Source organism: Brienomyrus brachyistius, chromosome 2 (assembly GCF_023856365.1).
Source record: "Brienomyrus brachyistius isolate T26 chromosome 2, BBRACH_0.4, whole genome shotgun sequence".
Lineage (NCBI taxonomy): Eukaryota > Metazoa > Chordata > Actinopteri > Osteoglossiformes > Mormyridae > Brienomyrus > Brienomyrus brachyistius.
The window spans coordinates 9,942,672-9,955,562 of record NC_064534.1 but is presented as its reverse complement, the minus strand read 5'-3'; the positions used below and the strand labels follow the sequence as shown (position 1 = coordinate 9,955,562).

At 44.1% G+C, this 12,891-nt stretch overlaps 1 protein-coding gene across 2 annotated transcripts in view; it reads left to right on the top strand.

Moving 5' to 3' along the window:
• The first annotated feature begins 1,240 nt into the window (after nucleotides 1–1,240).
• lrrtm4l2 (leucine rich repeat transmembrane neuronal 4 like 2) overlaps nucleotides 1,241–12,891 on the top strand; it is a 36,743-nt gene continuing 25,092 nt past the window's right edge. For both annotated transcript variants that reach the window (XM_049004797.1, XM_049004805.1), the window contains exon 1: nucleotides 1,241–1,768. In XM_049004797.1, coding sequence (XP_048860754.1) covers nucleotides 1,765–1,768 — 4 coding nt within the window. In that variant the 5' untranslated portion in view covers nucleotides 1,241–1,764. The remainder of the gene's footprint in view (nucleotides 1,769–12,891) is intronic.

Genomic DNA, 12,891 nt, shown 5'->3' with positions numbered 1-12,891 from the left:
TTAAGCTACTGTGTATTTGCTTTGTGTGATTAAATCGGCGTACTGCTGGATCCCCTTGACATCATCCTGTGAACACTCACAGCACAATCATGACCTGGGCTGCAAGCATCCAGCTAAATGATTCCCCATTTATCATGGTACTGAATTCATATACACATCAAGCTGTGAGGGGGGGGGGGGGAGAAACAATGTTAGAAGCACTAAAAGATATTATTCTTTAAAATGTCTTTAATGTCACCAACAACAGACCCCTATTTCTTCAGTTTACTGGCTTCTTCATCTCCCTCATGCCTCGAGGCCAAACCCACCCATTTCAGAAATAATCTTTTCCATGTCTGGAAGTGTCCAGTCCATTCATGTTTTCCGAGTGTTTGACAGAGAGGGCAAATCTGGGCCTGATGCAGAACCTGCCAGCTTGTGCTCGCAAAGTTTGTCAGCAAACATGTTCCAGCTCAGAGCAAGGTACACATTATTTCCGTTTAAAGCCCAAAGAGGGCATGAAAATGGTTTTTTAAAAGGCTTTGAAAAGCATCTCTATGTCTTGGTTTTGGTTTACCACCAATCATTATACATGGTGTCTTCTCAAGTCAATGCCTTGCTATTGCTGGAGATATTTTTTTATCACATTCATAATTACCTGTCCCTCCAATAACATCAGGAGCCAATGCGCATAATTTGAAATCAGCAGCAACGGACATGGGATTTGAGTTAATAATCTGCGTGTTTGCCAGCTTGATCGACTGTTCGATTTCACTGAAACATGTCCAAATGAAAAAGGAGCACATCAAATTAAGTGTGCTTTAGGATTGCAGCGGATGAAAAGTAGGTGTAACGTGTACAGCCTCTTCACTCATTTGAGCACGTATAGAAGCCCTATAAGTGGAAAGATTTGTTCCAAAGGCTATCCCAACATCATGAAACAGAATAAATCACCAGCGATCATTTTACCGTACCATCATTTTACCGACGGAGTGTCGGAGCGATTGCGATTATTAATCGGCCTGTATGATTTCATACAAGATCGTCTGCGTGTGAAATCAGATACGCTTTCGTATTAAGTTTGTCTGCGTGTGTTCCTGTGTACGTGTGTGATGGAGGGAGGGGGAGAAGGGTGTGAGTAAGGGAGAGAGGCAAGCCGTTCACACGGCGCTTCTGCTGGTACGGCGAGCTGCGCTCCTGTTCGCTATCCGCCGTGCAGCGCTGCGCAGTCCGTCCGCAGTCGTCTATCTGCGCTGGCCAAAACCCCCGCATCATGCCGGGTCTTTATCTTTTCTTTCTCTCTCCTTTTTTTCTCTCAAATCCGTTCATCAGTATCATCATAACGTAAATCCTGGATGGTTAACATTGCTTAAAGTGTCTTAGAACATTGTTTTATTTACTTGCGAAGCCATGTAGGTCAGTTTTTTTTCCTGCTGAACAGCAATTAGGATGCACAGGGTTTCGTTTGCTCGTTTTCTTTTCTCTTTCTGACCTTAGTCAATTTCCGTGTCTCCGTGCCCCAGAACTGATGCACAAATGAACGCGTTGAAGGCACGTCCGAGGCGTGTTCCGCCGGCGGTCGTTAGGTGTGAAGCTGGCCAAGTGTGTGAGACGCGCTGCGTTGCATGTGCAGCGCATCCATAGTTTCACAATTTGTTTGCTGCGGGAGAACAAATCACCGGGTCTGGTCCGATACATCATTCCGGCTCGGGGATTTAAAGAGTCACTAAATATTCAAGTTCTTCAAAGCTTTAGCTCCACATAAGGATCAACAGGATTTCTGATATGGGTAAGTGTGTTTACATAAATTCCTTACTGAAACAAGTATTACGCAAAAAATAATAAAAATCAAACCTGACGCAACTGTGTTTATCGGGAGGGTATTGCATTATACAAATTTTTCTTAGCCAAATATTCTGTATTGTCTTTCGTATAAGTTGTTTTAAACATAACTATTTCTAGAGTCCATGGTCATTATTTAAATGTATATTTATGACAAAAACCATCACACCACTAATCAGTATCATTTACGTTTGCTTAATATTTTCTCGGCTTACAACGTCTAACTTATTTACATCAAACGAATCCTATATACAATATCGTGACTTTTACATGGCAACGATTTTCTGTGTTTATGAATGTAATATTGACTTCTGGTGACTGAGTTTTTATGCCTTAGTAAGTGGTTTATCCCCATTTGTGATGCAGCGACTCTCACATCTGCATATCAGCGAATCGTTGAACATGATCGTCGTATGCCAGGTGCAAATATTATAAAACCAGACGTTTTATTTTGTTTTATGTTGCAAACTGGCAAATGCATGTATATTCCTTGTATAAAGCAAATACAATATATATATTATGGAAATATCTGTATGCATTAAGTTCTTTTGAAACTGTGCATCAGGCAAACACAGGCTTGAGTCGGTGTTTCTGCATGAGAAAATTGATGTCCTCTGTAATCCTATCACGCTGCCGGGAAGCGATATCTTCGGTGTCAAGCCGACTATTGTAATTGGGCATCTTCCGACAAGTTACTGACAAGCCGGTGTCGAGCCTTGACGGGCACCGTGTTTACATCGTACCCAGGGGCAGGGTCTGCGTGCGTGACAGCCCGCCCCAGCTCGGGCAGCAGCGCCTTGTCTTTACCATGTTCCATATCAATGCCGCTGCTGAAAGGGGGCGTACCTTAGCCTAGATTAACTCCAGTAGTCATGTAGGGCTTATTATTTAGAACTATTTGTTGTGAGTTCAATGACATGGTCAGGTGTGAATGGAACAGTTATTCCCCATTGCTTTAGTTCGCGGAGTGGCTCTTAACTTTAAATGGGAAATATGAATGGATGCTACATTTTAGGCGCAGAATTGGCTAAGCAGGCAACTCTGTGATCTTAAACCTACAGTATTGTGGGCTTGATTCTCACCTCTGGCTCTCTTTGCTTGGGCGTTCGCACGTTTTTCCCGTGTTGGTGTGGGTCTCCTCCCACATATGAAAACATGTGGTTTAAGTGAGTTGATATGTGCATTGCAGGGGCGTTAGAGAAGCGTGGATCCCCTGGCAGGCTCCGGGTGGGGGGAGGACTTGATAGAAGCCCTTGAATATGTAAAGATATGTGTCAAATTGACTGGGGAGTACAAAGGAGGGTGACCAAATAATCCATGCAGTGTTGCCAACTATGGTCAGATGGCTTGCGTGAGATTTCCAATTTCAGACAGGTCTGCGCACTCATTTACATGTATGTGACATTAATTGTACAAACACACATAGCACACATATGTTGAAATGATATTGATTCCATATCAGACGAAAAGGTTGAAACAACGTTAATCTTCAGTGTTTCACTTTATATCAACATTGAATTAAGGTTTTGCCACCATCAGTTTTTCAATACTGAAAATCCGACCAAAAATCAATTCGGTTTCAACGTTGATAATTTAACACTGACTATAATTCAACACATTTAACCATAATTCAACGTTGAAACAATAACATGGTGATATCTGGATAATCTGTAGGGTTTCGCGAACTTCAGCAACGCATTTCATGTAGCTAATTTTAGGCTTATAATGTAATAATATAAATTTGCTGTAAGGTTTCTTGCTAAACAATGAGAGTCAGAAAGTGCGAGTGTCACACCTGATTCTTAACAGCTGGCAGCCCCATCCATGTCAGAGGGGAGACTTTGAGCTATTTCAGGTTTTGTAAACTACCATAAACCTGAAATGCTCCCGTGCTTCGCCAAATAGTTCAGTTCTTCTTATTCTTGGATTGGTTTGTTTATTTGATTGAATGGCTCATCCAGCTGTTTCATATTAACAATAGTAATACAATAGTGATTAGAGGAGACGGACCAATCAGCACGCAGCAAGAATTCAGCGATTTGGTGAATTCCTGGTCCTTTTAACTGAAATGGTAGTTTACAAATCCTGTTGCAGCCCAACGTGTCCTCCATGACATGGATTATCTGGTCATCCTAGGGCAAGGTGACATTTTGTCAGGGGGGCCAGAAACTCCAGGCATTCCGCTGGCTGTGAAGATGTACCCTGCACTGGACTGGCATCCCGTGCAGGGTGCCTGGTGCCCTGTGCTTCCTGGGATAGATTACTGTGACTGTACAGGACAAGAGCTTATGGCATATGAATAGATATCACTACACATTTCCATATTGACTCTGCACTGCATTCTGGGCCTTTGCCTCAGCCTGTCCTTTGTGAAACACTACACTGGACTGATTTAGACTCTGCAAAACTTATCATGATTTGTATGTAACAAAAAAAGTGACACTTTAAATTAGTCATTCATTACCAAAGAGAGGTGACCTGGCAGTTGGATGAAATCAAGGCCTAATGAGGATTAATGGTCTGTCTAACTATATAAACAGCGCAGATGTATGCAAATTAATTATTATTCATGTATTTAACAACCACCACTATCCCCAGTGACATCCACAGACTGAGAAGGGGAAAAAAACAATGCACATGCCAGTTTAAGACAGCCACAAGATGCCAATTTAACAGCGTTACATTTAGAACTCAGCACGCAGTTAGATGCACGTTAAATGTCATTAACACACTGTCATTTTTAGCTGCCTGACTGATTAAGCAGTAATGCTGTTAAAAATGTGAACATTTGCATTTCGAGTCTTGAAAGCAGTTCATTACTGGAAGGAACTAGTGGTGAACCAGTATAGTTGGTAGAGACAGCAACTACCACTGGAACACTGGTCTTTCAGATGTGCCATTGAGATGTCAGGCATTGTTTAGATTTTAGCTTCTGTCAGAGGTGCATCGACAGGATAGGCAAGGGCCAGGGGCCCGGGGGCCCCGAGCTGGGAGGGGGGGCTCCTGAGGGTGGCCAATTACATTGCAACGACAAATCTGCTTTATTTGTGCATTCTGTTTTTCACAAAAGGTCTCATGCTTATGGAATTCTTTTTGTTGATATTATTAATTTGCACTTCACACTAAAATAAAGGTAATAAATTTTACCATGCTGGGGGAGGTGGAGTCTGGGGGCCCCATGGAATTCTTCACCTAGGGCCCCCAGAGTCCCTAGGATCGTCTCTGGCTTCATTCTGAAAATGTGCCACACTCTTTACCAAGCATATTATATTTGCTACAGAAGATCTGAGGATATGCAGGATGGCAGGTCAATCTGAGCTTTAGCCTCAGCAAGAGAACTCGTTGTGGATTATCTTCTCCTTTAATAAAAAGGCATATTACAGTGCAGTGATAAATTATGGCTTGTACATAACAGGTGGTGGTTTTGAACCTAGATGTTTGATTAAAATGGGGGCGGGGGAGGGACCGAGGTAACCTTGAATGTGGCATCCGGCGTCAGTTTCTACAGAGAAGCATCCGGCTTTATGAATCCGTCGGCTGTACGATTGCCGGGCTGCTTTGCAAGAGTGCCTGCTTGGCACCTATTAAAGGGCTGTGAAACACTGTCTGTGGCTTATCGCTGTTTTTCAAGGGAACAATTTCAGTGTAGTTGTTAATCATGCATTTGGATTCAGGCCATGTGAGTTTCAGAAGTTCATTACTCTGACACTGCTCCCACCCTGCCTTGCATTCCAGGATAAATTAAAATTACTAATCCTGTAGTAAAACAGAACAATTAGAAGCAGGATATGCTGCAGAAATGGCAAAACAACAATTAGTAATGTATGGGCATCCATTTTTAGGAATTTTTTGCTGGATTTTATTACTGGGATATCTGGTCATGCGTGGGGGGTTTGCTTACTCTGATTTAGATGTTGCAGAGTTTACTGCAGTGACTTTTTGAATTTTCAGAATTCGGTAACTGAGAATTTTCAGAATTCGGTAACTGATGTGTAAAAGTCCTGCAGGTTCTGCGTCTGCATGTCAGGGTGATAATGCAAGTGTTCGGCGATCCTGGGCTTTTACGGGGCCCGAGGATTTCCGGAGTGAGTTATGTAGGAAGAACTGACTCATCTGCGGTAATTTCGGTGCCACAGAACTCTCCTAGGTACCACAATTGACTCACAGTATGGTCCCAGGGAGGGTCAACGGTAACTCTTAGCCGTTGAGGGGCTCTGTCTCTCTCTCTCTCTCAGCAAAAAAAAGCTGCCTGTTCATTCCTGAGAAGCAGCCCCATTGCTATACTCTATAAGGAAGTGCTTGACTTGAATTTCTTATAGCAAAATATCCATTGAATGGATAAATGTGTTTAAAAAAAAACCCTGTAAACTCTGAGAGTTCCTTGGATGAAAGTATCTGCAACACAAATATATATTCCAGTATAACCTTTTGTATGCAACACTTTTCTTAGTATGGATGGAAGAGGAACGGCTTTAAGTCACTCAGCTATCTGTAGACTCAGCTAATATTTTACAGGTGAGAAATTCTGGGTTGAGTGGCATGCAGGTGAAAGTCTATTACCTGGCTGAGACCTTGCTAAGGTCTTATAATTGTATTTGTTCACGCATGAAGCTTGGGGATTAGCCTGGCCTGCAAAGCAATTTTGGACACAGTGTCTGTGGTTTTTGCTTCTGTGGTATCAGATATACATGACTGGTCTATTTGCTAATGATGTGTCAGTCACTCAGGGGACCATGAAAGGCCCCTGAAGAAGTTGGCTCCGTACCTCCTCTGTTACCTGGCTTTGATGTTATCGCCCTCTCGGATTCCACTCTGTCATGAGGGATATCTGTATTTCTGCTTCCCAGAGCCATTGTTGACAAAGTGTTGGAACCCGCGCACTGGGAAATTACCGTCTTGGCAGTTTGTGTGGATCTAACCTAAGTCGGTGCAATACTTTCCTGAAGTTTGACATACATGATGGCCCATGAAAGTTTCCTCGGCAGTTCGGGCACAGGGACCCACGCGTGGGGACGCTGTCAGGTCCTCCTTCCCAGCAGTATGATCCCCAGGGCGGCTGTCCGTATCGACGCTCCCGGCAGCCGTTTAGACACACATAGCATGAGTGCGAAGGAAGGATGAAGGGGACACGATCCTTCGGCAAAGTGAGTCACGTTATTACAGGGAGGCATGACGTGGCAGGACTCGCGGGGAAACTTCCCACGAGGAGCCACACCGTCCACGCAAGCTTCCCGAAATTCCTGCTCCAAGCGCAGCGCAGAACAGCAAGGGCGGTTTGTCAGTCCGCTGACACGCGACGAACCATACATCTGCATAGCTGACCTGCTTTAATCATCAGATCCTCTTCAGCTCGCCACTCCTCTTCAGCTCAGTGTTATTCAGGTTTAATTAGCCAGATGTGTCCTTGTGACTCGAGTTTACTACTTGTTTTCAGGTGAACTGAGTACCTGAAAAATTTAATATATTTTTTGTTATACTTTTTATAATAGATCCAGGCAGGCATGATGATGAACTCTCCTTTTGTCTTATATTGATGCAATTAATGTACCATTGCATTCGTTTTAAAACCTGAATTTCATATTTGAACACCTTCAGTTGTGACTAACCGTCAATAATGTAGCATATTTGCTGCAGACAGATGGTGCTTTTGCATATTCACAGGCCTGAACCCCTAAGAAAAAGCCCCTTCTCAGCCCATGCCGGTTATGTGTGAAGGACGAGGGGTACATCCCCCATGGAAGGTGGCAGTTGGGGCACGGCGGAGCCCTCACGTCTTTTCCAGGGGCGGTAGAAACACGTTTGAGAAGCACACATTCGGAGGACGGTCCGTTCTGTGTTGCTGAGCTTCATTTCTGGAATAGACTTCAAAAGTGCTTTTCTTGTGTCAGTGGAATGGATCAAATAACTCTGTGTTCTCAACAAGACGCCTTGTTATCATGTTAGATTAATACGAGTCCGGAGCCCCCAAAAACTAATCAGCAAACAAAATGTTTAGTGCTAAATCATGGCATTCATCAGCAGTACCAGCCCCCTCGCTGTTTTCGCCTAAATTCATACAGCCGGTGATGATTAGCAGAATATACTAGAGACATGACCATTAATACCAGTCACATTAGCTGGATGTATTTTCTAGTATCACCTTGCCAAAGAGCAGCTCATGTACTGACAGAAATGTTAATGCTTAGCATTCATAATTATACAAGGCTGGCCTTGACCTGTCCCTTTCATTTAATGAGACGTTACTATTGGTCTAGGAAATGACATCCATCTCACCATTATTCTGTGGCCAGAGGGACTGTTTAATTTTTTTTCTTCATTTCTTTCCATTTAAAGAATTACACTGGGAAGAAGTGGGGCATTGGCTAACTGCCACTGGGTTGTAGGTTTAAATCCAACCTCCAATCTGTTTGTGTTTGTGTGAGCATAAAGGGGAGTGTGGTCATGTATATATGTGATAAAAACCTGTTATTTTGACCCTGCGGGACATTTTTCTGACCACATAAAGGACAATTCAATTTTGTAAAATTCTGTGACTACATTAAAAAAACTCAAATAGCCAAAAGTCTTTTGTTTGGTTACTTGTGGTTAAGGTTAGGGCTGGGTAGAGATTAAGGCTGTCATTGTTGAGGTTTTCCCCACAGAAATGAATGGAAGGTCCCCACAAAGATATGAATACAAATGTGTGTGTGTGGTTTATATGTTCTCTTCGTGTCACACGGGATTCCTCCTGCAGTCCAAAGACAATCAGGCTAATTGTTATCTGTAAATTTCCCATTTGTCATGGACTGGCACCCCGTCCAGGATGTGCTCTGTGATGTCTGGGACAGGCTCCAGCCCCCCTCATGCCCCTGATCAGGAGAAATGTTTAGAAGAAGGATGGTGAATGAGCACAGGCATCCCTGATTCATCTATTCATGAACAAACAATAAAAAAATACAAAATGGTACCTGTAAAGGATGGTAATATTTAATGCCATAAAATTCAGACATTCCTTGCACTCACATAACTGTAGAAAAAGTGCAAGAGTTTATCAGCTGCACATGCACTGTATATATGAACTGCACCAGGCATGTGCAGAACGGGGGTGGGGGGGGGGGCGCTGATCACCTGCCTGTTTTGGTACCGATTGCCCCTTTTAAACATTTGACCACCTGCCCCTCAAGCACTCTCTGCAAAGTCCTAAACTGGACTACATGTAACCATTGTCTTAGCTCCATATTCATTTACTATATCTTTGTCGAGCTCATCTACATTCACTGGAGAGCCAAAGACAACTGCAGTCCAGTTCCCTGTGTGTGAGCCAATACACCCCATTCTTCTTAACAGTAATAACTGATACTTTATTGATCCCCGTGGGGAAATTCTCTTTATGCATTCCCCAACTTGCTCTCTGTAGGTGCGAGCAGGCTGTGAAGGGCAGCCACCCGTAGCAGTACACAGGGAGCTGGAGGTTAAGGGCCCTGCTCAAGGACCTGCAAATTTGCCCAACCCAGCCTCAAACTGGCCACCTTTGGATCACAGACAGAGGCTTAGCGCACTGAGCCACACGGTCATGGTGTACCTAGAACATATCCCAGGATGCTTAAGGCATGAGGCATCCTGCATTCTAGCATTTGTGGAAATTTCTGGTCCAGAAAGTAAAAATCCAGACCGTGATTTTGCTTCTATCAACCAGTTCTCTGTGTTTGTAACTCTTTATACTCAACTGGTTTTGCTGAAACAAAATTTAGGAGTTTTTTCTTTCTGGGCCTGAGATTTCCACCTCTGGATTCCAGTCGCTTTGACATATAAATCTTGTGGTACTGCGACATGCTTTCTGTGCCAATCAGAGGGCGTCATCCTTAAACAGAGTCAAACAGAGCAGTAGAGTAAGCAGGTCTTCTGTGGGGTTGCCTTGTGACTGTCTCATAAACCTCAGCGATCTCATGGGGTCATGGGACTTTACCGCCCTTGCAGTATTTGCCTTGTAAAAGTGCAACAGTAAATACCGGTTGGTTTTGGCTTACGCTAGGCTGTCTTTTTAAGTACTGATTACCACCCCTTGCTCAGCTCTCCTCCCACACACGACTATGCAAATTGATGTGATTCCATTAAAACCTGTGAACAAAGACACAGGTGACAGGGTGATTAGCTAAATGATATGTGGTATCCATTTTTGAGTCATAAATATGATCCCTGGGCAAATGCTTTTCAATCATAACTGACGAGAATCGAAGCTTTTTAAACAGGTTGCCTACTGTATCCATACCGTCAGAAGGCAGTTCTTAGTCAAAGGCAGGAAATTAAGCTAAAATCATTATGGCTTGAAAGGTCTGAAAAGGTACAAAATAAAATGAAGGTCTGAAAATAAAACAATTATGCCCTTAAATGCTGGCAGGGCAGCACAGCGTTCTAAGTACATGCGTGAATCAGACTTTTAGGGAAAATGTGGTTAAGTGCACCGTCCATGTTCATCTGGGAATGAATGCATCTTCTCTGCTCACGCAAATGAGTCAGCGGCGGCAATAAATAGTGGCTGGGATGCGGTGCCACTCACTCCGCCAGCAGTGGAAGCCTCCGGAAGGCAAGCAATGATGTCAGCCGGTGGCATTTTCGCGGCTGACAAAAGGCTGCCGAGCACCCGCGACAAATAAACACCAATTATCTCGCATCTCCTTCCATCAGTTTGACGGGAGACGTTCACCGTGTAGCACGAGTCGCGCTTTCAAACTGCAGGCCAGATGCTCCCTGGCCTTGATCTCTCCTAAGTGTCAGCCGGCAGCGAGCACTGTCGCGCATTAACCCCTTTTACCTATACACTTAAAGCGCGCCCCTGCATTTTTTTTTTTGCTCGTGAACGCGCATTACGTAAGAGCCGCGATTTACATTCATTCAATTCAGACTTATATATGCGCAGAGTTGCGCTGTGGACAGTTATGCCTTCTGTTTTTATGCGTGTAGTGGATCATTAGGTAACACAAAAGTAGAAAATGAATCCGTCACGCCCCAGGGGGAAGTACACATGGCATTCAAAACACCTTGTTAACACTAATGACACGCCGACGGAGCGGTGCACAGTGTCGGCCGTGCTATGGGTGTCGTGGTGCATTTGGACGAAAAGGGTTGAGCGATGGAGAAATTACAGTGAGCCCGCAATTACCCTGAATTACATTTAATGTTCAAAAGTACGCTGTACACAAAAATGCTTTTCTTATATCAGAACCTTTGTGCAGCCTTAGATGAAGATGTTTGCGGACGCCCATCCGCTTGCAAGTACTCATCGCAAATATCTATTCTTTTCGGACCCTCCGGCCTCACATATTAAATTGCTTTTTTATAGGCACGTTTATTTTTTGCCTTTATTTATTCGCCTTGTGAACCCTGGGAGACCTGTAACTGAGGAAATTGCCGTGCTTGCGCCCGGTGTTTGTTTTATTCAGTTCATCTTTCCCTTCCGAAACGTAATTTTGCTTATTCGCGGCGGCCCGTCGCCAGGTGGACCGTGATTAGCGCTCGAAGGGCCGCTCGCCTTAACGCGCTTTCCCGGCAGCTTGACGGAGCGCCGCGACGACATGCTGCTCAGCCGGGCTTCTGCCGCTGTCGCCCTAGACTCCTGGCAAAGATTAATCATGCCTGTTGCAAAATTACTTTGCTAGGCATTCTCCGGCTTTCCATTATGTTTCGGCCCGTTTATGCAACTGGATGTTTTACTGTTAGAGCTAGGGGAGTTGGGGCGCTTCCAGGCAGCTGAACCCCCAGCCTTTCGGGGCGCCAGTACGTACTACACTGTATGATAACAACTGTCACAACTAAGACATAAATATATATTTTTTGCGGCTTCAATTCTTTGACGTGGCTGTGAAAGCAAACCATGCTGCAATATAGATTTATTGGACCGGTACTGATATTATCAGCTGGCATAAGCCTCCCCTGCTTGTCACGGTAGAGCGTTGAGTCTGAAAGCTTCATCAAGCCGCAGGATTTCTGGAACTGCGCTTAAGCAGAGAACACACCTCTTTGTAAATGGCAGCATTGTGAAGCTGATGTGCCGTGCATATGTTACATAAAACGCTTATAATCCTCTTCACGTTGCTTATTCGGGTCCTTCAGTTCCAATCCTGAGCTACTAACGCACGTTGCAAGGTTATTGCAAGGTTATATATATATATATATATATATATATATATATATATATATATATATATATATATCATAATCGTACAATAATTATGTTTGATTTGTGCTCACAATCGCGTCACATACGTTTGGGTAAACTTCTTTATATGATGTATATCACAGCCAATGGAAAGGGGGGCGCACTCCGATTCTTGGAGGGGGTGGTCAGCTGGAGCCGGGTCTCCAGAAATAATTACGATGAGTAAACAGTACATTACATTTAAATCTCGTTGTTTACTCTTTGCTATATTAGGACTGGAAATTAGGCTGCAGGGTGGAGAGCCGCAAACACCTATAGGTTTTGCCCGAAAGTTATCCTGGGGGTGGGCATGTCAATGCGCCAAGTCCATGCACATGTCGTGGGGAGCTTGTAAGGAACAATTCTTGAAACATTGAAACAGCAAGCGCCGTTAACGATCGGCGACGGCCGCTGGGATCGGTTTGAGGCGCGGGGGATGACGCTTCCCAGACCCGCACTTAAAAAAGCACTCAGGGAAATTGATGTGACGTTTGAACGCTGCCATCCCCTTATAAATTTTCCCCTGAGCCATAGCAATGGAGTAGGGAACACGACACAGAAGATGCATACAGTCGATTGTGTCTCATTAATGTATTAGTGTCGTGCCGATTTTTTCCACGGATTGGTCGCCGTCGTCCCCGATCCCATCCTGGGCTCCATCTGCACGTTTAAAATGACCTCGCTAATGTATACTGGCCAGTGGAATTTGTAGTTAAGCGCGTTAACCGTACCGATGGCATTATTATTAGCCAAAATTGTCTGCATAAATAGCTGTGCACACTGCATTGGCCCCGACCTCACTTTCTGTGCTCTAAGGCACATCTTTGGAGGCTTCTAAATGTGCTTGTCCAGCAGGTAATGTGCTGAATAAGGAACGGTCGTCTTAATGGTGCCAG